The sequence below is a fragment of the Taurulus bubalis genome, assembly GCF_910589615.1.
Source record: "Taurulus bubalis genome assembly, chromosome: 4".
Classification (NCBI taxonomy): domain Eukaryota; kingdom Metazoa; phylum Chordata; class Actinopteri; order Perciformes; family Cottidae; genus Taurulus; species Taurulus bubalis.
The window spans coordinates 18,016,366-18,041,839 of NC_136592.1; the positions used below are offsets into that span (position 1 = coordinate 18,016,366).

General features: G+C 38.0%; 2 protein-coding genes across 2 annotated transcripts in view; both read left to right on the plus strand.

The window, feature by feature from the left end:
* Window positions 1–8,656, plus strand: part of tspan15 (tetraspanin 15) — a 30,152-nt gene extending 21,496 nt beyond the window's left edge. The window contains exons 5-8 of the mRNA XM_079216978.1: window positions 1,787–1,903; window positions 4,659–4,709; window positions 5,066–5,182; window positions 7,464–8,656. Coding sequence (XP_079073104.1) covers window positions 1,787–1,903; window positions 4,659–4,709; window positions 5,066–5,182; window positions 7,464–7,625 — 447 coding nt within the window. The 3' untranslated portion in view covers window positions 7,626–8,656. The remainder of the gene's footprint in view (window positions 1–1,786; window positions 1,904–4,658; window positions 4,710–5,065; window positions 5,183–7,463) is intronic.
* Window positions 8,657–22,083: 13,427 nt separating this feature from the next.
* LOC306735975 (uncharacterized protein) lies at window positions 22,084–24,306 on the plus strand (the record flags this gene model as incomplete). Its single annotated transcript, XM_079217547.1, has 2 exons — window positions 22,084–22,234; window positions 23,202–24,306. The coding sequence occupies 2 exons, from the start codon at window positions 22,084–22,086 to the stop codon at window positions 24,149–24,151; spliced, it is 1,101 nt and encodes a 366-aa protein (XP_079073673.1). The 3' UTR covers window positions 24,152–24,306.
* Window positions 24,307–25,474: the final 1,168 nt, after the last annotated feature.

The window sequence follows — 25,474 nt, forward strand, 5'->3', positions numbered from 1 at the left end:
TGTAACTTGATTTGAGTTGTATTTTTACTGCAGTAAACAAATTGGTGTGTGATCCAGTCATGAATCTGAAAGTGATGAGGAGAGTCGCTCGCTATAGTCGCTTTGGTTCGTCTCGTGAAGATACAAAACCTCCTGTTTAATTTCCCCAAAGATTTGCTGCAGAACCATTGGGTTGTATTTATAGTACAGTGGCATTTACTAAACTCGTTACTCAGTGTGAAGTGGTTGGCTAATGTTTTTGGACTTAAACCTGACACTTGCAGACATTAATCGCATCACAATTGCTTTGCCTTCCTGTGACCCTTGTTTGGGTCCTGACCTGGTGCTGGATAAACGGCACTCTGTGGAGTCACAGCAACAAGAAGAGGGAGTAACTTCCTGGCAGACTGGCAATATGTCAGCATACTAATCACACAGCCTGGCAAAGAGCAGCTTCATATGTATTCATTTATTCAATTTGTCTCTTCATCTCTTGTCTCGTCCTCTCTTACTGTCTGACCTTTTGTCCTCTCTCTTACTGTCTCACTGACTACAAAGCAGAGCTGTGGTTTCAGGTGTGCTGTGCAGTCACAGCTACCAGGTGACAGCGTCACTCAAATAGAAATGCCTGAATGGAGGCATTACAGGACTTGATATAATCCATGTTGTGTGCAAACAACTGGGGCCGTCAATCCTTTTATTAACATTTTTTCAAAGCATTTAGTCCTCACACATTTGGTCATATCTATGCTAGAAAATAGACTTTTCACTATTTGTTACACCTGTTCTTCTGCTGCGATGAGAAGGTTATTTAGGTTATATTTTGATGGTTGTTAAATTAACATTTTCATCATCGTGGATGCCCTGCAGTGGAGTTGCATAAACAGCCTTCAAACCATGTAACTCTCAGTTAAAACTGATAAGATGTTTGAAGCAGCCTTTAAATCAATGTGACTTAAAACCTCTCAGCCAAAACCAATCATTATTAATGTGCTCTAGATTTCTTATCAAAGCTTGTTTATTTTCCCTGTTAAGTAATAATATTCTCTTTTCTTCAGGGTTTTTTAGTTATGGCTGAAATGGAGGGCAATACAAAATAAGTGTTATAGATTCAGGAGAAAACGGTTCAGTCTGTGAGGCTGCTGCTGTCGGACACTGGATAGGTAGCAGAGGCTTTTTCAAAGAAAAATATGAATTTGGATTTTAATGAATAATTTCTAATGTGAGTGAGATGACAAATAGAGCTTTAGGTTCATGAACGCTCTATTCTTGTCTTGATTTGTTTATATGTAATCTAGATAAAAATGTCTGAAAACTGTATTTTTTTATGAATGAATGATTCAGAGTTTTAAGTCTTGTATGTGATGGAGTTCCCATATTGAGAGATATATTTGTATCAGAAAAAAAGTTATCATAATATTTGAAATATAATATTTTACTTTTTTGTAGTATAATATTAATTTTGACTATATTGCCAAGCCCTAACTTTGCTTACATCCATTGTGGCAAAAAAAAAGAGAGATACACATATAAAAAAGACTCATAATTACATGCAAATTATTGTTAATTATGGCTCATTTCATCCCAAAATGTTTCTGGCATTACGAACGTCAGAGAAAATGTTGTTTATCAAGTTGTTTACATTTTGTTCTCTTTTTATTATCCCCCCCATATCTATGTATCCACTCTGTTTATCTCCTATTCCTCTAATATCCTCTCCCATCATTCTCTTAATCGCTTGCTTTTTGTCTTTCCTCCTGCTTCAAATTTCGGCACTCTATGCCGCCATCTTTCTTATCTGTGGCAGTTTAAGTGTTGTGGAGGTCAAGAGTATACAGACTGGTCGGTCAACATGTACCACAACTGTTCGTCACCTGGTCCATCGGCCTGCGGTGTCCCATATACCTGCTGCATTACTACGAAGGTGGGTATCACTTTTGCCATTACTTTTAGTAGTATATAAACTGTTGCTTACTGTTATGCTGTAGGATGTACTGTCTGTTATGGGTTTCCTGCTGCATCAGGTAATATTACCACCATGTTTACCCCTCTCTGTACTACTGCTGCTAATTATGTACCATACTGTCACCAGTGCCATGACTTCTATGCATTGGACGCTAGTTTGCGGCATATTTTTGAAGTTGTTAAAAATTCTTCTCAAAGAAAGATGTATTGCAGTTTGTTTCTGTCTGATATAGTTCTGTATATAACATACACTGCCACAAAATATAGCTCAAATGTTTTACAGGCACTCTCCTCATCTCATTATGTGCCATTTTAGGGAGCTAGCATATGATAGAGATAGGATTGGCCGTATAGGAAAAATACACCCAATAAAATAAAGTACTTCCAAAACCAATAATTTACTTGATGCCAGAAAATGTTCTTAGCAGCTAAAGAAATCATACACAAAATCCTGAAATCACCTTTTTTCCTGTGGTGGCTTTTCCATCTTATTTCATTGAAATCACTGTTAGCTAACAGCACTAGCATTAATGGCAGAATGTGAGTAATGCAACAATTGCACGTGTTGCTGTGCGCAGTAGCTGAGTAGTGCACTAAATGTCAACCATTGGAAGTTGTGATGGAATGCGGATGATTAAGATATGCATGCATTTCATGTCACGTTCAAGGGCACAAAGTGTTTGTGTAACATAAAATGTTCATGTATGTTAAATGCTGGAAACATCAAATTCCTTTTTCAATCGCTGCCAGTAACACCCTGAGCTGAGAATCCCTGAACACTTGTTTCAGTTTGTATATCATTACAGTACTAACTGTAATAGTATGGAGTTATGTTTAAAATACATTTCATCACCCTTATAATGGTGATTAAGCCATTTTCATGCCAGACATGCGAGCAGGCAATTTTCTCCTGCACAAAACAGCATGTGTGCACCGTTTAATTTATACACCTACACTCCCCAGAGTTTACAGGGAAAGAGAGAACAAACAAAAACTTTTTCTTGAGACAGAAAACAGTTTGATGGACTGTCTCATAACTGGACTCGTGAAACTAATGCTGCTTTATACTCATCCATTATCTATGTGTTCTCAATATTAAATTGAATCACCACAATATTGCAGTAATAATTTACATTTTCTACAGTTTTGCATTTTTGTGAGTCATTTGTGACATAAATGTAATTGATAACATGCAATGTCATCCCTTTGTTTCCAGCTGGTATTTTCACTGGTTTGTTTTCTGTTCCACTTTTATGGTATAACATGTTCATGTAATGTGGCTCATTAAGCAGCCTAAAGTTAGCCAGTGTGATATTTGTACTGTTTTATTTCAGATATTGTTATTGTAAAATAATAGTTAATTCATTCTCAGTTTGGTTTGTTGCTGTATTCAGAATTGTGTATTTATTTCTCAGAACTGTTAAAAGACGATGCTCGGCAACAGCTGAAGCCCCTTTCATTATGGTTTATGGTCTGTCATTATAATCCATTTGATTATGTTGTTCAAAAATCTTTTAAAAATTAATTAATTAAATTTGACATGCGTTTAAATTAAGAATAAAAAAATGTGTGACAGAGACGACACATGACAGGTGATAAAAGCTCTGTCAGCAGATTGACAACTGTTGCCCTCGAAACAGACTCGTCTTGGCAAACAAACTAGAAATACACAGCTATAGAGATGTATTTATAATAAGTCTTGGTGTACCAGGCGACATTAACAGGAAGAGATATCCTCAGTGAAACGATATAGGCATACATTATAATATATATTATAACAAAGAACTCAGTTGGATATAATTGATTTGCAAGTCATTTTCACATTCCCTGCACTGTCTTTTAAAATGTAGTCCTTCTGATGCAAATGTAAGATTCAAATTATGCTTTTTTTTCGGTCCAATTGTTTAGATGAAAGGTTAATGTAAATTGGGCTTAACATCTCATATAATTCCATCCATATTTAGATGATATACGATGTTTATATTTAGGTTCTCACCCATTTATTGAACATAACCAATGACTCATTACTATCAGCTCCAACGATCAAAAGTTTAGTTTTCTACTCTTTAATTTTTGTATGTATCGTTGTAATTGCAGGCCTGTATGTTCATATTAACACAAAGCAGCAATTAGCTCCAACTTGATCGAGCATCGTGTTTCTTCTCACACAGACTAGCTGCAAGGGTACTCACCTGATACTTTAAAATGTATTGAGCAGAGACGGCAACTCCTGCAGTCAAGCTCATAACTGCACACTGATTGCTGCTTTTGCCTTTTTAGTTACATGATGATATATCATACAGAAGAATGTATTACAGTCAGGCACTTTGCAGAATCATGGGGCAAGATATAGTGACAGTGGGGTATTGTGAGCTACCCTCTGCCAGACAGCCACGAGAGATTGGCAGTTGGTCTCATCTCATTTGAATATATGAATCAATTTGAATATTTGAATATGGAAAACCACAAACTCAGTCATGGCACACACACACACACACTGTTTATCTGGTGACGTCTTCAGCAGTCTTGTGGTTCAGGACTGTCTTTTGTGTGTGCATGAGAGGTAATTATCAAGTGTGTAATTTTGTGTCTTTTTGTATGTTTTCATCACTAATGTTAAAGGTTGTCTACAAACTTGCCTTCTTTTGTATGTATCTAACATACTATTTCTACCTCTTGGCTTCATCTCTTCTCTCTGCGTCTCTCCTCTCCAGCCCAATGAAGTGGCCAACACTATGTGTGGGTACAAGGTGTTGGAAAATGAGGTAAGATCTCACAGATTGACTTGCATGAATTCTTTAATGTCAGTATTGAATATTTAGTGCATCACTTGACAGCTTGCTTTGACAGCCAGTCCATAAGAATGTTAGAGTAGCGACTGTAGTGACTGAAAAGAGATCAGACCCTCCAGGTCCAGGATGTTGTTGTGATCTTTTTCAGTTATTTTATTAAGTGAAACACTTAATGTATATTTAGAAATGTAAGATCACAATGTTGAATGATGTGGTGCTGGTCTTAGATGCATATAATGTACTTAACTAGAAATGCAACTTCATAACCAAAGTGTATTTACGAACTGTGAAAACTGAAATTACAGTAACAAGCAATGTGTGTCTCACAGCGTTTGGACTTGATCCAAACCATTCATATCCGAGGCTGCACTGATGCTTTCTTCATCTGGCTGATGGACAACTACAAGATCATGGCTGGACTGCTATTAGGGATCCTACTGCCTCAGGTACACACACACACACACACACACACACACACACACACACACACTGCCACACACATTGCCACAAACGATCATTTAAGGCCGTTTAATATGCATGATGCTCAGTGCAAATTGTTCTTCAAGTATAGTGTTATAGTAAGTGTTTGGAACCTACATCACAAACATGTAGTCTGATGAAAAACAGTTATGTGTAGAGCCTTATTGTCATTTAGGCGTAATTGAGGATGAAGTCCATTCCATTGTGTGTGTGTGTGTGTGTGTGTGTGTGTGTGTGTGTGTGTGTGTGTGTGTGTGTGTGTGTGTGTGTGTGTGTGTGTGTGTGTGTGTGTGTGTGTGATTTAAAAAAAAACAGCATAGCAAAAAGGATATTGGCTTACATTAATCCCCTGGTTTAGACTAATTTTAAACATTACAGTACATATTAAACCCCAGCCTTAACCTTAAACCAAGTTATACCTTTTGGCCTCTGACCTTTAAGGTCATTATCAGTGAAATATTATGTCTATACATGTTTACATGGATAATATTTTAAAAAAAATCCTTTTGGGGATTTTAAAAACCGTCCCCCCCTTTTCATTTTCTCGTATGGTTTAATTACACTATGTTGTTATACTTTTAAGGCCATGAATACATTTTAGTACACAAGCTGCCCGAGAAACTTGTTGGTGCATTCTCTATCAAACCTGTAGTGCCAGTCTGTCCTCACAATGTGCCTGTGTAAGTAGTGATATGTCCCCACAACACAGTCAACTTTAACACTGAGATGTTTCACTTATCCACCTACAGATGTGTTGAACCTTGTGCTCTTCTCAAAGGGTAGAGGTGTTGTTTGTTCCTGTGACAGAACAGCTGTGAGAGTTTGCCAAACAAAGAGTTTGCCAAACAAACTCTCACAGCTGGTAGAGAATAAGCAAGTGCAGCTTTAGTTTCAGTGTCTCCGGAAATATCAGAATCACACTGAAATAAAACATTCAGGCAAGCAACTCGGATGACTAAGTGGTGAAAATGTAAATTGCTTCACCTTGGGTACATCTGACAATGTCACCGGGTCAGCAGTGATACAATATGCACTTTAATGTTCACAAAAAGCTTTAAACGCTTTGCTGTGGATCAAACGGGTTAAACTTCTGACACATCAGCAGATAAAAAAATGTATCTTATTTTTGCTCCATGGTTTTTGAAACTGACTTTTGTTTTTGTTTTAAGCTACCTGGCAGATACTGTGACACTTAAAACCCAATATTTACACATTTTGCATTCACACTATGTCGGACACAGAATAACATTTTCATCACACTCAGTCATTTATGTTCCCTTACATCTCATTTTAACTCATGTTATAGATCTGGAAAAACACACCCACTCACAGCTACAAATAAAGATTGAGCTTGATTATAATAAGCATGGTTCACTGAGCTGTGAGTTTAGGAAAGGACAGCAGACACTGAAGTGCTTCTCGTTTGACTTATTTCATTTCTACTTGCTCTTCGCGGAAATCAATCTGGTGCTCCATCGTAAAGACGTCCCTCTCCTTTGAAGGAGGCTTGAGCGAGAATACAAGTGACCATCCTTCGCTTCGTCTTTTATTGGACCGACACAGGCCTTTATTATAAGTCATTTAATGATTGGATACTACAGCTGACACAGCGACCAAATTATTCTGATTTATAAAAGAAGCAAAAAACAACTTTCATAAATCATCAGAATATTTTTTCCCTTTACGTTTTAGTTCTTTTATGGATAGCAATATGCTGTCCTTTAGCAGTGAAAACATTCAAATTGAACAGCTGGCAAAAAGACTGTGAGTCAGGTAGAAAGTACATTTGGAAATGATACATTGAACAGTATCTTTACAAAATGTGGTTTGATGGATCTGTTATAGGAATATTATCGTCAATATAAATGCAAAACACCGTTTTTAATTGTCGAGCTGTTTATTTAAGTGAGTGAAAATATGCAGAGGCATTCCTACTTCACTGGCAGTAAATGCATCACTATCTGTGCAAATACAAACTCCATTGCATACAGAGCTGTTAACACATTTAGATGGACAGGTAATGCAGCTCTGCCTTTGTCATCAGAAACTGACATTGCTTCAGATACCGGTTCAGAGGAAAAGACATCTCATTTGTCTGAAAGCGATGTCTTCCTCATGTCTAACATGGGAGGGATTATTTAGACACAAGAATAAGATGCAAGAGAGGAGACATTTAAGACAAATGAGAAGCACTCAATGTTGATCCGCCTTCTTATACTGAGCTTCCCTTTCTCTTTCTGTTTCCAGTTCTTTGGCGTGATTACCAGCTGGCTGTACATGACTCGTGTTCAAGACTCCATCAGTCAGTACGGTCACTACATGGACCTACTGACCTCAAATGAGAATGAAAGAGTTGCCAAGAGGCAGGGCCATGTGGCAAAATGGTTCAGGTGTATGCCAGAGATCTGATGAAGAACAATAAGCATCAAATAGACTCCAGCCAACACTCACATGGTTAAAAGTTGATCCAGATACTGCTGCAGACACCGTGGGAGACTACCTTTGACTAGAAGGAAATGTTATGCAACTAAATAATAGTTTGATATTCAAGTGTTCCTTCTTCAATTTGACTGTATACTTACTGGATGTATCCAACACAAACATGTTTGCATGGCCCATTGATGTGTTAATTATGAATTACTGTATTAATATACAGTGTACAAATGCAAGAGTGGAAATGATGGCTCATTTAGATTTGTTTTTAGCTGAATTGTGCTCAGGGATAAACGCAGAAACCAATACAATCACTTTTGCTTCTTTTTTTCAAATATGACACGAAATGTATCTATTCAGTTCAATCGCACAACCACAATACAGCACAGATTATTTTTTTCAATATGTGTCATTGCTAGTTTTTTTTGCTACAGATTTAAAGCATTGCTCTGTACAACCACCGGGGAAGCAGCTCCTGTCATCCAGCCACTACTATTGCCAAAAACTCAAATGCAAGATATTGTAGGCTGAGACACTATTTCTCATCTGAAGCTGGCCATTTTAGCCTTATTTGTATATAGGACTGCAAATACTTTGAGACTTTGAAACCATGGCCTGCACATTATGACCACAAGAGCAAACTGAACCTTCATGATGGGTCCAGCATATCAAGTGCTGTCTCTTAACTTAACCTCAGAAATATATTTCATCTTCATTTTCAGTCAACTGGTAAAATTGAGAAAATTCAGTTGAAAGAGGCTGGCCTGCATGTAGGGCCTGAGTCTGCTTCAAGAGGATCGTTTTACATTGATTTATAAGTGCTAATGCTGTGCCACTGTTATAACAAGAGGATATCTCAAGGTTTTTGTAAGTACAGCAGCCCTCTCTGTTAAGTTTATGTACTACTCATTTGCAACATGCAAATCTATCTGTGACACACAATTCCACCTGAATTTATATTATTTTATCTATATGACGAAATGTTTTTAGGGAACAAATTCTAAGAATGCAACAAATACTGACCAATCAGAGGCAGAGTAGGGTGGGGCTCTGCAACATGCAGGTGGGTGGGGACTATCAAACTACTGTTACTAGCAGGCCATGCAATTGGCAATGGCTGTGAATTGGGTCATTTGGCATGCAGATAACAGGGTTCTAAAAATGTCCATAAAGCTCTCTTGCACACTTATTGCTAGTTTGCCATTGGTTAAGCTGCCACGTGTCAATGGTGGCATGCGTACCGAAGGTGGCCTCCCCCTGCCTGAGAATAACTTGCAGCATATCATACAGTGTGTTTTTTGTTTTATAGATATGGACTTGAAGTGAATAATGTGAATGTAATGTCTACCTGAACTTTGTTTTGTTTTGAAGTGAAGTTGAAAACTGAAACCAAATACAAAATATTTGTTAAAGTTGATTTTTATTTTATTTAAAATATCCCTTTGTTTGTGTCTTTATGTGACCTACCACTACATTCTTAGTGATATTATGTGCTGTGCTGTGCTTACATCTCTGCTAAAACATGTTTGCAAGCCTTTCAAACTGGTCAGTTACAGTATGATACAATCGGATAAGGCCAAACAGGATGTGCCAAGGTTTACAAGTTAGCCTGGTTTTTCACCAGAGGGTCATCGGAAGCTGACACTTCTATTGTGTACAGCATGGATGTCTTACATGACATATTCTTTATGTCATGTAAGATGTCTTTGAAACATCTTACATGACATAAAGAATATTTGAGTGATTTGTAATGATGACCTTTCTCTAACTATCATTACTATAGGCTACAATCACAAGACTTACACATCACAGTTTGAGGTGCTGTCAATTTAAAGGAATAAGATGCGACACAGGTGTACATCCAAAGTTATCTTATTCGTTTTGTAGTTGTGGGGACATTCGGCACAGCACTCCTATGTATTACATGTACTGTGTGCACATTGTTTGTCATGTGCTGTATACAAGTGCATACAATCAGTACGTGGGATGACCTTACTGGGAATTGCATCATCTGTTTTGTCAAGTGGTTTTGCCTGGTTATTGGTGGAAAATAAAATGATTTATTGCTGGTTGGTGTTTTATCTTTTAGTGGACTGTGGCACCGAATGGATCTGTCTGTAAAGGGATATTTGGGGGCTCGGGGGCTGTTAAATAAATGATGGCTGATACAGTATCACACTGTGTATTTTCTAGAGCATGCTTCACCCATCACAAACGGCATCTAAATATTTCATGCAATATACAGTATTCAAATTTGTTTGTGAAAGGTCCAAGTATAAATACAACATAGATGAAGCATTAGAGAAAGGGAGTGAATTTGTTCACATGGATTTCTACAAGTTTGTGTCTCTGATGTCTATAAATCTGCTCTTGTTTTTAATAGAAAAATATGTCAGTGATGACAAGTGACTCAACAAGAAAGACAAAGGTTTGGAAATAGAAAACACTAGTTTAAGAATAAACAAATCCCCCCAAAATATGAAAATGAACAATGTACTCCAGACACTTGTCATAGTTTAAATCCGAACACAATGTAATTGTATTTTTATGTTAAAAAACATAAATGAATAAATGTTTAACCAATAATGGATCCATTATGCAGATGAGAAACATTAACGTGCAAAACATTTGCTCATCGTTCACAGGATTTATCTGAGTGTCATCTCAGCATTACCTAGCTCAACTTTTGTACACCTTCGAGAAGCTTGTGTGGAAAGTGAGAGGGAGCTCTGGCAATATAGTGGGGAATCTGCTGAGTGGTTTGGTGTTTGTGTTCTTTCTTATTTTTACTCCGTCTTCTCCTGCTGCTTCGAGGACTTCCTGCTGGATGGAACCTATTAATATTTTACTCCTAACCACCATGGAGGAGAACATTATTTTTCTACACCACCAACAAAGAAGGAAGAAGCTGTTGAGAATTACAGTATCTGGCAGGAGTTATCATGTTACTCTGCCTCACTAAAACTGATCTTAAAATAACTTTCTTCTCGCCTGCTCTCATTGTCCCTACAAACTCCACAACCATAGAAAATATATTTGTATTATTAAAACCCCAGTCTCAGGCTTAAGTGCAAAGCAACAGTACCAGCTGTGAGTCCTTCAACTAATTATTTGTTCTGGATTTGATGTGTGAAAATGTACTTGTATCACACTTTTCTAGTCTTCCAACCACTTAAAGTGCTTTAACACTACTTGTCATAATTCACCCATTCATACACTGATGACAGGAGCTACAATGCAAGGTGCCACCTGCCCATCGGGACTAACTCACATTCATCGTAGGCACAGCTACAGGAGCAATTTGGGGTTAAGTGTCATACAAAAGGACACATCGACATGGTTTAGCGGAGCCGGGGATCAAACCGCCGATTCTCTGATTAACGGACGACCCTGCTTTACCACTGAGCCACAGTCGCACATGTGTCATGTGCACACAGGTTTGTCACTTGAATATTCACTTGCAATGGTGTGATCAGGTAGCCGAGCATGTCAGAGCAATGTTTACATGAGATGTGACAGATCCTCAAATACAGTGCATTTAACACCATTCTGAAATCTTCCAATATTTATCTAACACTGCCACACTTCACCAACACCCGTATTACTTATATTTCCAGTGAATTGTTTCTGATAGATCAACATCCTAAACCGTAGGTCGCCCTGCCTAGTTCAAAGCCTCCTAAGGAAACCAGATGTGTCTTGATATATTGTCAGTTAAGCCATCTAAACTTGTTAAGGTTAGAGTCTGACATGCTGAACACCCATCCACCAGCAACACCACCCTACCCTCTACCTTACTACATAAAAGGCTCACTATTTTATGCATTAGTGCGAATGTTAGCCATGGAAGTAAATTGGGAGCTGCATCATCCAATATCTATTATCATTATTCCTATTATACTGGACCGGACTAATGTGTAATTTGTTTTGTTTGTCATTCCATTCACCACATTTTAAAATCTGTAGATGAAGCATCATTGAAGTCCATTAGGGCAAGCAACACTTGGAGGTGAAAACAAAGATGCTTTCATCACTAAACCATCATCAGTCTCTCCCACTGCACAAAATCAGTCTAATAGAATCACTATATGATTATGTGTTTGAAAAAAATTGTATTTGTACGCCGTTTAAATTTTTACCCAGAAGTAGCTTTCATTAGTGTCAAAAGAATATATATCACAATTCCATTGTCTTTTCTCTTGCATTCTTTTTCTTCCTCTGCATCTACCACAGTAAGGGCCGTCGCGAACCTCGCTGACGGTGTTTCTTTCTTTCCGTCTCTCCTGTGAGACTTTAAGTTGATGTGTGTGACTGGCTGTCATCTCTGCCCATCTCAGTCTCAATCTGTCGATCCTTTGACTTTCATTTCTCCTCTTCAGCTGTTCACCCTGAACCACATGAGCAGACAGATGTACAGGCAGCAGAGGAGATACTGTCTTATATGACTGTATGGCTGACAGAAAGTGACAGCTAGATATTTTTTATTCTGTTGTCTATTTTGATAGATGTTTTTTTTCCTGTTTGATTTTATTTACCTTCTCAAACTCAACAGTTATCTCAGTGCTGGAAGCAAAAAGCACATCAGCAAAACATGTATACATATAAACAAACTAATCTGTAGAAGATTTCAAACTCTTAGCTTTTTCTCAGCACTGCAGCACTCTGGAATCTGGAGAGGAGATCAGCTCCTGCAGTGTTATTAATCATCACTGTCAAACTTTAACCCAGCATACACAGAGAAACCAGAACTGTTACACAAGCCATCCTCTTCTAGGGACATGTGGCCCCACCAAGCTCTCTCTCTCACACACACACACACACTCACTCACTCTGTTCTCCCACCCATTCCATCTCTACTAATGGACTGGCGGACTGCTTGCACGAAGTTAATGGTCCTAGCATAACTACAAAATTGTTCAATTTAAAGCAAGCTCTAATTGACAATGCCAATAAACTCATTTGAAATCAGAGCCAGTGGAATAGGAGTACAGCACTTCACACCATATTTGACACATCAAATTTGAGCATGAGCTCAGTAATTATCAGCAGAAACCTGTAAAAGCTGTAAAAGTGTACTCATGTTGTTGAACTCAATTAACTCATTTTATATATCAAGAATCATGTTCATTGTTCATTTAAATTCCATTTAACTGCCTATAACATAAATATATAATGGGTTGTCTGCCATTAGCGTGTGTCTGTTAGTTCAACAAGAGAGCTAATGAGGACATACAAGAACAATAGATATTGTTCTATTTAATTGAGCTGACAGGGAAGGATTTTTGATTTCATAAATTCAAAATGTATCCAGGACAAACGTTAACAATTAAGAGAAAGCCTGCTCAAGATTAGTGCATCCATGCGTAAACATTGCCATTCACCATTTAGCATATTTTTCTTGAAGGAAATCAGAAATCATGGAGCATTCGGCTTATTAGCAAATCCATTCATATAATTTTGCCTAGACAGATATATTCTTTATCTTTTTCCACTTTGTACACACACACACACACACACACACACACACACACACACACACACACACACACACACACACACACACACACACACACACACACTGACACTGTGTCCAATAATGTGGGGGAGGGTGCTGGTCATTTATTAGTCTGGTAGATAGCCCAGTGTCTGGTGTGATGCTGGCATTTAGCTCTGCACAACATAACAAACTAAGCTAATCAGTTAGTGTCGACAGCAGCAGGAACACAGATGGAGAGGTGTAAGCCACATTCATATACTGACTGCATAGAAGTTAGATATTTATTCATCAGCGCAGACACACTGTTTTGAATATGTCAACCAAATGACCGCACCATGACAGCCATTAGTATGTGAAATTAATTTATTAGTCTGGTAATCAGTCTGATCCAATGCTGGCATTTAACATTGATGACAACACTCAATAAACTAACAACAGCAATAGAGCGAACCACAACAGCACAACAATGATTTAATCCTCCAGATAACATGAAACAAATTATATTTTGGATATTTTCTCAAATAGCAAACGCCTGATTTTACTTAACATGTGAACATGCCGTCAACTGTACACCATATCAGTTATTTTTCTCTAATGAACACACAATCATTTAAATGGTCGAGCAGGAAGGGAAACTGAAAAGTAGTTTTATAGATCTGGATTCAGGCAGTTTTCTGGTGAGACCGCAAATAAAGAGTGTGTGTGTTTTTTCTTTTTATGAAACTTGGCCCCAAGTGACAAATTATATTTACTCTTTTTGGGTTACTAGTTGTAAAATAACATAAATCAATGAGCTTGAAAATGAATAGCTCCCCTAGAGAAATGGGATGATGGACCGACTCTAAAAGAACAAACACAGATTGATGATATATCATTTATGTGTTTATCACATTTCATGGGGATCCATGTAATAGTTGTGCAGGCATTTCACTCAAAAGCACACATATGTATGATATATGCTCAAACAGGTTCATACAATGGAAAAAAAATGACTGCAAAGTTACAAATTACAATAGATACATTCACAAGAAGATGGTGTTACATTATACCTAGATGCTTGAACAACTGAGAGGGGTTGTGGTAACAAAACCGAGCTGTACCACTACAGCTAATACTAATACCACTGCTAAGCCAATTTGTAAATCCTGCTCTGATATGAATGTCAGTTCCCTTTCATTTCGTCTCTTTTATTTTACTTTAGTTATTTATTTCACTTTATTTCATTTTATGTATTTATTTTATATATTTACTGCATATATCATTATATATCATATATATCATTTAATTGTACTTAATTTAGCTATTCAGTCCTCCCCTGTGGGAAGGTGCGGGTATGTATGTGGATGTGGATGGTTGTGTATATGTATAAGCATTTGTTGGTGTAGATGTCCATGTATGTAAAGGTTAGCATTTATACTCACTATAAGCTAAACTATTGATACTGATATTACTGTTTTGATTATTTACTATTTAGTTTAATTCATTATGTGTATTTATTTAAATGTCAAGGATCGCTCTGTTGTGTTGAAAATGCAAAATCTAAAGTAAAAAAAAAAAAAGCACACACATGTCATTGTTTCCTCAAGTAAAGGAAAAGTCAGGGGGATCCCTAAAACCCTATGGCTTCATCCTCAGGGCACCAATAATATTTGTTATACATTTCATGGTAATCCATCCAATAGTTTTATAGTTAGAGATGTTTCAGTTTGGACCAAAGTGGTGGGCCAATCAACAATCTGAAATTGCTTGACATAAAATATACTGTATCACAAAACAGATCATAAACATATTTTACATTGACATACAGAGTACACACTGATCATATATGTTCAGCTGCCTTTGTCTTGTTTGTGGGACTTTAATTAAAGTACACTTTTAGCCGACATTCTCCACCAGCAGAGCTCTTTGTGCCAAAAGTACAACCATGAAGAAAGCAGTTCTAAATTGCAGGAGAATATTGGCTAATTGTGCTGATTGAAACTGTAGTCATGTACAACACCAAAAACAGCTTGAATTTTCTATTGTCTTTACAGGTTTTATCGATGAATGAAACATGAAATAAAGACAGTGAAATGTGGGATTCATTACACTGTGTATGATCATTTTACCCAAGCACAGACAATACTGTTCATCTATCTTTGTTGAACTTTGGTAGCAACAGCTGCGCACTTGTTAAAGCATTATGCTTTTGGTTTTGTTGGTTTGGTTTTTCATTTTGTGAAATGCTATTTTGCTCTGTACTTCTGGGCCACCTTCGTAAATGCCTCCTCCTGTATTAGAGTTGTTCTGAAAATACAATTTCACCGGTGTAATATACTTAAGAGGAAATATTGTGTTGCTATGACTGCAAAGGCAAAGTTGTTGTCTCTGAGGTCTCAAAAGAGTCTGCACAAGTCATTACTCTAAAGTGCAAGGACAACCAGCTTTATTCCATATATTTGAAATTCCCCAGTTGAATAAATTCTTCCTGTGCTTTTGAAGCGATTGAAAGCATAATTTTTTTTAAACAACCAAAACACATTGAAATAAAACTGTGCGCTCTCAGTGTGTATCATGTCATTAGGATTTTTGTCATGTACTGAGTTTCATGTCTGATCATTTGCTTCAGTGCAGAATGTGGCTTTATGGTGTTGATGTAGTTTAATATAAAATAAGTTCTCAGTTTAGTTTTATAAAACAATTCAAACTATTTGCTGTTGTTGCTGATTGTATTTATATCTGCAAAGAGGTGGGGTGCAGGTTGTATGGATTACACAGTGTAGAATTTCATTAAAATGTAATCACAGGGTTATTATCGCACATCAGCTTCATAAATGTAATCCCATTTTCAGCATCACATAGCTGAGTGCAGTGATTACTGGGTCAGATGCATGGCAAAGATCAAGGATCATGCGACATAACAACCGTTCATAAATACTAATACTACTGTTATTGCCAACACTACAGCTTTACTACTTCAGTAAAGCTGTAGTGTTGGCAATAACAATAGTGAAGAAGAAGAAAGGCCGGTGACCTTGCCTGTTCAAGCTTGATGAACGAACTGACAAAAACCTTCCCCTCCTTTTAGAGCTTCTGTCCAGATGCCCTTGAAAAAAAAAAGTTTTGCAACATTTGCAATACCTGAACATGGGCCATATTTGAGAGCTCGTGAAAAGTTAGCTAGTGAGTTGAAATAGCTTAAAGTGACAGATAAGTGGTAGAAACATACATACTTATGATCTATATTTTGCAAATCTGTAGAGTGTCTTAAATCCATGCAGCCTGTGCCATAAAGAGGCAATTACTCCAGAACAGAAAGAAAACTTAAAAGTGTAAAGGTGACACGTCCAGTCTGAACACGATATCTGACTGCAGGCCTTCCTGGTAGAGGTGCGTGTCTGAATATTTCTGTGTGGGTGTGTTGTTGTGCAGTACGTGTGCACTGTTTCCCCCCCATGTTGTGTGGTTCGTGTGTGTGCTTACTTGTATAATCTATGTGATGAAATAATCAGCTCATTAATTATGCATAATTTCGACACCCTGCCTCACCTCCCCCCACACATATCTGGGTAGGTTTCAAATTATTGGCTTTCTGGGTGATTACACTTAAATCTGCATATGAGAAAAGCTGATTCTGAGATGCTTTCTTTCCGTGTTTAAATGTAAGGTTAATTAAATTTGGTCTAATCCTGATGGGATCTGAAGGTCATCTGCCACTTCCTCATATACAGTATATATTTGAAATTGTACATTAGCCCAGGACAGGAAGGAACTCCAGCGTGTAATAAAAACTGCACAGTACATCTCAGGAGCAGTCTTCCCCTCTCTTCAAGACATTTACTCCACCAGAGTAACCAGAAGAGCACACCACATCATCAGGGTCATCAACACACCCCCATCACAGACTCTTCTCGCTTCTGCCATTAGGCAGACACTACAGGAGTCTGAAGTTCAGAACCACGAGACTGACAAACAGTTTCTACCCGCAGGCCATCAGGCTGGTGAACACCTCACACACACATCACTGAACTGTGAACGGCTGCTGCTGTGACTTCATTCATGTCACGGCCATACTTTGGATATTGTATTGTAGCGATGCATAGTGCACTTTATACATATTTTTGTGCAATACTGTCACTATATTTTGTGCCTTATTTCTATTCCTATTTTTTTGCCTTTATTTTATTTTATTTGTTCCTTAAAGTTTATTGTAAGTCTGTGTTAGGAGGACCCAGCAAAATAAGCTTTTCATTGTGCAGAATAAATGCCTGTTATCTGTGCATATGACAATAAAAATATCTTGAATCTTGAATCTCTTTATTCGTCCCGCAGTGGGGAAATTTGCAGGATTACAGCAGCAAACAGGGTAAAGTTCACACAAGAGACATAGTAAAAAATTAAAACAAGTAATATAAATAATAAACGTTAAAAACGTGAAATATACAGGTTGAAGTGTTTTTTGTGGTCTACTGGGAGCTCAGCTGGTTGTGCAGCCTGACAGCAGCAGGAAGGAAGGACTTGCGGTACCTCTCGGTGGCTGAAGGAGCTGTGCAGCGCTGCCAGAGTGTCCTGCATGGGGTGTGAGGTGTTGTTCATCATAACACATTTTGACATTAACAGTGGGAACAGCACAGGTGTAAATAATAAAATGAATAATGGCTGACTTTCATTCAGCTGCTTTAGTTTCAGGTTCTGGTATCTTGCATATTGGCTCATTGACACACTGTCAGGGCTTTCTGGGACGCTTGAATAGAAGGATGGAGGAATGGATCAAACATGCAAAAACTCTCTTTTATGAGAGACGACATAAGGTGTGATGTAGATGAGAACTACCACTACTGTTTTTCTAGCTGTAAATCTGTATAGTTTTATTACGGGAAGTGCTTTGACTGTATTGTGTGTCCTTGGTAATACACAGTGCAAAAATGGCAAAACTATAAAGCCTATTGAAGCATTTCAATCATTTCTTTGACATACACTCTAAGATAGGTTGCATAATTCATACAATAATCACTTTATATATAACGTTTTTAAAATGAACAAACAATGTCAACACAACGTACAAACTGGAAGCAGGTTTCATCAGTCCTCAAAGGTGATAATGAATTATGGATTGACTCTGGACTTTAATAAGATTTGACCAACAGGTGGAGATTTGAAATTGTGCTTTTTCTTGTGCTCTAGTGTGTTGGATTTGGCGACATCTATCTGAGATTGATTGCAACCAATTTAATCTCATCCTGTCCTGTCTGCTAAAGCGTGCAGGAGCAACGCACAAACACAACAACGCAAAAAACAAATGGGCCTATCTCAGGTAACAAAAACAGGTGATTTTTCAGGTAATTATACACAAAAGAATACCTACTTCAGAATATATTATTACATTTCTGCCAATGGATCCCCCAAATGATACACACTATACCTTTAATAAGTTAAGTAAAAACTCAGAGAAAGAAAATAAAAGCTGTTTTCCTTGTAAGCTGAATACAAAAAGTTGAATCTTTATCCCCGAGGAAAAAGACTCATCTTTGATGAACTTGATGGAGTTCTTAATTAGCTACTTGACTGTGTGTATTGAATAGCTTGATCATTAATATGTAGAAGCAGATCCAAAGGTCAATTCAAGTATTCGGGTGCTCTGTTAAATGTATGATGTTAATGAGCCTATTATCTAATTATCTCTCTGTCCTTTTCTCTCCATGCATCTCTTGTTTCTTTCTTTCCTTCTCTAGATTTGGCTTTGACCTTTGTAAAAAGTGTTGTGGAGGCAGAGAAATGTTCAAGACCTGTAATGAAGACATAATGAAACAGTAAGAACAAATGATGTGCATGAATGAATGAATGAGTCCATGGAGTGACTGTCATCCTCACCAGTCACCAGGCTGCAGCTTGTTGATTAATGCATGAGGAGGTTTTAAGCCATCTTGTAGCAGAGACACGTGCTGCTGCTCCCACTATTTGACAAGTTCAAAGTTTCAGCAACAGTGACAGCTATGCAGCAAATTCTTATCAATAGATTTAAAATGTGTGACCTAAAGGTCAACTCTACATTAGTACTGTACTGTGACTAGCTAGAAGTACAGCATTATGATTTAATTGTGTCAAAATATGATGCTGTTCTTTTTTGTCACACTTTGTTGTCATTATTTACATAAAAAATACCAAAAACAGCAAATAGATTTCCTCTGCAGTGTGGGCTGTGATTGAAGCCTTAGAAATAGAATAGACAATTAGCATTTATTTCATATCCATTAAATAATTGGGCTAATCTGATCATTAGTGTTTCTATGACATGCATGTTAGCACCATTATCATCTTCCATGTTGATAAGTCCCTCTCAATGTTGCAGCTGAGTCACCTCATCAGAGCACAGTTACTCATCTGCTACAAACAAGTCAAGTATTGTATCATACACTATAGCTACTGCATTGTGTACCGTTTTGCAGTTAGTATCCAAGACGTTAATAGTAAAACTACAGAAAATAGGAGATGTTGATATTTAGAATGAGAAGATTTCTCCAAAAGAGGACAACATCATATTTGCTGTTTTTAGCTTTTAATTTTACTTTAGAGTTGGACCTAAATTAGGCTTCATTAGGCTTCTAAATTAGGCTTCATCGGTAAATTGACAAACCTGTGTCCTTTTTTGGAGTAACACTTTTCCAGTCTTGTAATAGCACATTTAGTGATACTATGTGATACAGTTGTACTGTTACGTTTTGGGAGATTAATATGCTGTGGTACAATGAAAGAACAATTACAGGTCTTTGGCAAAAATCAAACACCACGGCTGAATAAAATGTTTATTGGGCGTGTGAGCTATCAGTTCCAGAATAATATTGGGAACTGTTATTGAACTCCTGAACTGAACAAAAAAAAATCTGATACATCAGTCCTTCTTAGTATCACTAATGATTCCCTGTGTGCAGAGATTGAACACTTGAAATGCTCAATAAATGAATGACACTAAAATGTGTCTTTTTGTCTCTCTCATGTTAACGATAATACAACAAACTGGTAGGAAGCATGAAAGTAAAGAAAATCCTTATGTTACTGCTTGTTTGAGTTACAGCATGGACCTACAGGGAGAAAGCAAGGCAATGAAGATAATGCTCTGGTAACTGTAGTTTACAAGAAATGTCCCAGTGTTTTGGTAGTGATGGTATTAAAGAGGCAGAGCAAACGGGTATATTTTATTTCATCAAGAGTTATTCTTCCAGTAGACCTACTTTAGTTTTTGTGTGTGTGTGTACATCTGGGTCCCCAAAACGTTACTGGTATTATCTAAAAGAAGATGCAACCCTGAAATATAATCTTCTTTATTGTTAGTCTGATTTTCTTTCTGAGAACTCTTTTGCACTTGCTTATACAGTGTAAACACACAATGTCCGAATGTGCACATACCAGAAATATTCACAAGAGAGCCACCTGTGAGCATAGCCACTTTATAAAAGCTTCACTCTTCTATTTTCCATCTGACTAAGAGCTGAGGACACAGAGCAGATACCAACACTATCTTACTGTGGAAACATTTTAATTCAGCTGGACTTTAAGAGTAGATGATGGTGTGGGGTCTATGCAGAACGAGCTGGTATGGAAGCATCTCTCACGTTGGCCCGTAAAGTTTACATGATTGATGATCTCATCTGCTGTGTGTGTGTGTGTGTGTGTGTGTGTGTGTGTGTGTGTGTGTGTGTGTGTGTGTGTGTGTATGTGCGCGCGCGCGTGCGCGTGTGCGCACCCCCACTGGTATGTTATTGTCTGACTGACCACACTGAAACAGAGGACCTAAATCCTCACGTCTAAACTAACAATATATGGTATCTCTGGTATTTTTCAAAAGCCTGGCACAAGAGAACAAGCTAAAAGAAACACATAGTACAAAAGTGTGCACAAATGTAATACAAATTAAATATTTAGTAATAATAATAGAGCAAAGAAGCATCAATCAAGTATGAGCAATTAATCATTAATAACAATTTGTCTGTTAAATATCTTAAAATGTTAGCAAGGATTTATGAAAGAAAGCCTTTGCAGCTTGTTGCACATTTTATGTTAAAAGATAGTCATCAAAAATGTAGAAGACTGACGCTAAATGATACAGCGTGAGTTGACGATACAGACTGTTTAGGTCAGGTTTGAGTGGAGCAAACTTTGACTGAAGCAAATATAATTCACAATAATAACAGTGATGGCATTTTAAAGTGTCAAATGAACATGCAGCAGTTTACCTAAATGTAATCTCCTGGTTAACAACTACACATGTTTTATTGTGGCCAAGGAAATTTGGCACAACATAAAACAGTCCTGAATGTGTTCCAGTTTCTGGCTTTTAAACTTTCTTTCATTTAAAATGCAAAGTAAATATCCACAAAACGTAAAATAAACTGGCTAGAATCCCTGTTTCATGGCCCACAAATAATTTGAAATGGTTAATTCCTGAGGTCTTGCTTCAGTGCCCTGGTTCATGGCCAGTGGGTGGCAGCAAAGCTCTATCACGCAGAGGGACCGGGGCCATTGTGTGCCTCAGCAGCCAGTGTTGCCATGTCCGTTTATTATGCGTTTCCATTGTGTCGCTTGTAATCCTCACAGCCCTTTTTTTTGTTACAAATGAATGTTTGAATAGGTTAATTGTCCGTCCATGAACCAAACTACATAATGAAGTCCATCTGCTTTTCTGGTACATTAAAACACATACTAGTGTCTGTGTTCCCTTACACACATGTATACATATCACACACACTATATTACTGTAATTCATTTAAATATGTAAATACATGGTTGATCACTAAATGTGTCCCCTGAGTAATGTCCCAAAGACAGAGGGGTGAGTCTCTGAGCGAGTGTCTTTCTGCCACAATATAAATAATTATTTTAGATATCTGGCAACCCCGTGAGCAGCCAGTCTTCTGTCAGCCCGTCAGGAAACAGACTGGAGCTCCTCTGTCACCCGCGGAAATGTTCAAAACAGATACACTGAAAGCTTTGGTGAATGAGCGACTGAAAGCCGCAGCTGAGGAAATATTCCGCATCTTTGAAACAACTATCAAGGATTATGAGGAGATAGTTTTTCGTTCAAAACAGGAGGCGGACCAACACCGAAGGAAAGGTAAGTTAACGGTGACGACACGACACACTCAGGTGAACTTTAGCCCCCAGACCTGAACCTGACTCCTGGTCTAGCGTTGGTTCAGATAAAACCTTCAATCAGCTGGGCTGCTCCTTAAATATTCTCTACAGGAGACAGCAAGTAGCGCCATTTTGCATCCCTGAAGGGGGAGGAGGATGCAAAATGGCTGTCACTGGTCAAATGTAGCACACACCGGTTTTGTTGGTACCTTGGGTAACTTTAGGCAACATGACGTGGAGCTCCAAGCTTTTCCACCTCTTACTTACCTCATTACCGCCTCTCTCCAGTCAGGTCGGAGAAGCAAGGGAATGATGGAGCTCAAGCCAATGGGAACAGTTTATTTGCTGTTTGTTCTTCGTCATTATATAGCTCCGATAACAAGTCCACGTCCATTAATAGTTCACAATGTTTTGCATGTGCTGCTTATCTGGTTATTTATAATTTATGGTGACTATATGTTATTGAGTCACATTAACAGTTTGTTTTCAGATTTATTTTAATGATATTATGGTCTCAAAGCCACAGTAGACTTAAACCCCCACATTGAATACAATTTTCACAACATATGTACCAGAAGAAGGCGGCAGTGAGTAATCTAGTTGTGTATAATATGTTTTCAAATGTGTGACTAATTAATTTGACCTGTGATGCCCTGTGAGACATGGCAAAATACATGAAAATTATATTTGTGGCCACAAGCAAACACAGAGGCACTATTACCACCTTTATCCATCCTTTTCCCCGTGGCATTAAAAACATGAACCACAACCCCAAAACTTGTACTTGTTAAACTATGAAGTGTGCAAATGAGGCGATTTGTATATGCTGGGACACATTTTCATGTTTTGCCTGTCTTGCCTTGCTCTCTGCTAAATATTTACAAATCAAAATATTTGATAAAACTAAAGCTTACTTTTTTTCTTCTCGTGTGTGTGATTCCCTCCAGCTCCAGTGCAGCTCTCAGTCCGGGAAGAGGCCCCTCCCTCTGAGCAGGGTCACTTTAAGAAGAAGACTGACCTGTGTGAGGATGAGCCGGAGCCCCCGCAGATTAAAGAGGAGGAGGAACTGGGGACCACTCAGGCAGATGGAAATCAGCAGGAGGAAGCTGATGCAAAAGACTCTATGTTTAATATAATTTATGTGCAAAGGAAGGATGATGACAGAAGACAGTTCCCACATACAAACCTAGAGGCTGAAAACAAAAGAGACCATCTGCCCAGCAGCTCATGTGAACAGTTGAAATCAGAACCTGATCAAGAAGGCTGTGATGCATCAGAGCCGACCAGTGACTGTCAGATGAGTGAGGATGAAGGGAGAGACTGTGGAGAATTTCACTCAGGTGTAAACGGGAAGAAACCCCAGCACGCTGATGAGACCGCAGACAGACCGTACACCTGCAGTGTTTGCAATAAGAATTTCAGAATTAAATCTATTCTAACTCGGCACATGAAGACACACACAGGAGAGAAACCTTACAGTTGCAGTGTTTGTGGTAAAAGCTTCATCCAGCGCTCTTATCTACAGACTCACATGAATTCCCACTCTGGACAGAAGCCGCACACATGTAGTTTCTGTGGCAGAGGCTTCACACAAGTTGGGAACATGAACGCCCACATACGGATCCACACGGGAGAGAAACCTCACAGCTGCACTTACTGTGGTAAAAGTTTTAGAGAGAAGGCGGATCTCATCAAACACATAATAATTCACACTGGTGAGAAACCTTACATTTGCACTGTATGTCAAATGAAATTCAGTGCTCAGTCTAATTTAACACGACACATGAAGACGCATTCAGGGGAGAGGCCATATAGTTGCCCCGCTTGTGGGAAAAAATTCATTCGACGCTCACATTTACTTATTCATATGAAGACTCATGCAGGAGAGAATCTTTAGACTGGAGAAATGATTTGATTTGCATACTTAATTTCCCAGGCAGCATGGATGAGGACTCAGAGTAAATTGAATTAAATAAAAATGTTTTATATAAACCATTTTTATGTATGTTTTAGTATATATTTTTGTACTGTAAAATAATAATGTTGTAAATGTTTCTCCAAGTGACATCATTGTTGTATTAAGTGCAGTCCTCAAATTGTATTTATTTTGAACTTGTAAAACAAGGTACTCTGAAAAAATAAAGTACGGTGGGAATAGAGCAAAACAAACAATGTGTTGGTTTCAATACTTTGCCCATGCTGACTCACACCTGAGCCAATTAATTCAGTGAAGATGTTAAGCCCAGTTACACATGAAGTTTATTTTTTTCCTTTAAGGCTCTGTAAAACACATACGCATTATAGTTTTGAGACAATGTTACCCAGACTAATGTATTTTTTGGGGGATTATTTTACATGTTGGTCTGGTGCTCTAGTAAATATTTCCAGCATTATGTGGGATTGACTCAGTACCCATGTTCATGGTAATGGAGGAACATGTCACCCAGTGCAATAGTGTGGCTCACTGGTGTGTTTTTGAAAAACAATAGAGGTGTACAGCAGAAATTAATAGGACACATCAGGCTTTAGCTACGCAGTACTTGTTAGTGGGATCAACTGGTGGACTCATAGTAAAAGAGCCCCTCTTGAATGTTGCTAAAACATGATGAAGTGCCCAAAGGGTTCCCTTCCAGTGGAGAAAACTTAATGAAGTGCCCTCTTGTAGTGGTACAGGTGAAGACAATACCACAATGTATTGCTATAGAGGTCAAGCAGAGAAGGGTATAGGGTCATGTCAAAGAAATTCCCAAACTTCTGAGACAGAATCTGACAGATCCCCACTTAAATGGCCACACGAGTCTGTGGAATTTATTTTTGGTACAGAATGGAAAACAACACCCAGTGCAAAGTGTCAGCGGCGCAACATATAGGCAGACAAAACATATTAAGCAATAACTGAAGGAAGAACTGCATGTATCACAATTAGTGGTTTGTTTCCCTTGTGCCTTGTTTGATGTCCATCTGATTTGTGTAATATGTTGATTTCAAAATAATAATTTAACCTAAGTTAGTCAATGTTAAATAAAGCACTCTGCTAGTGGAATATTGTCTGACTTTGGAATCAATGTCCGCAAGGGAGCATTCTTGGAAGACGGGTCAAATTCAGTATTTGAGATTTCACTGTATTTTATTTATTTTTTTACACACACACATAAGTAAATTATACTAAATTCAGCAAATGTTGGCCAGAAATTGATCTCCACTTGATAATTAAATATAA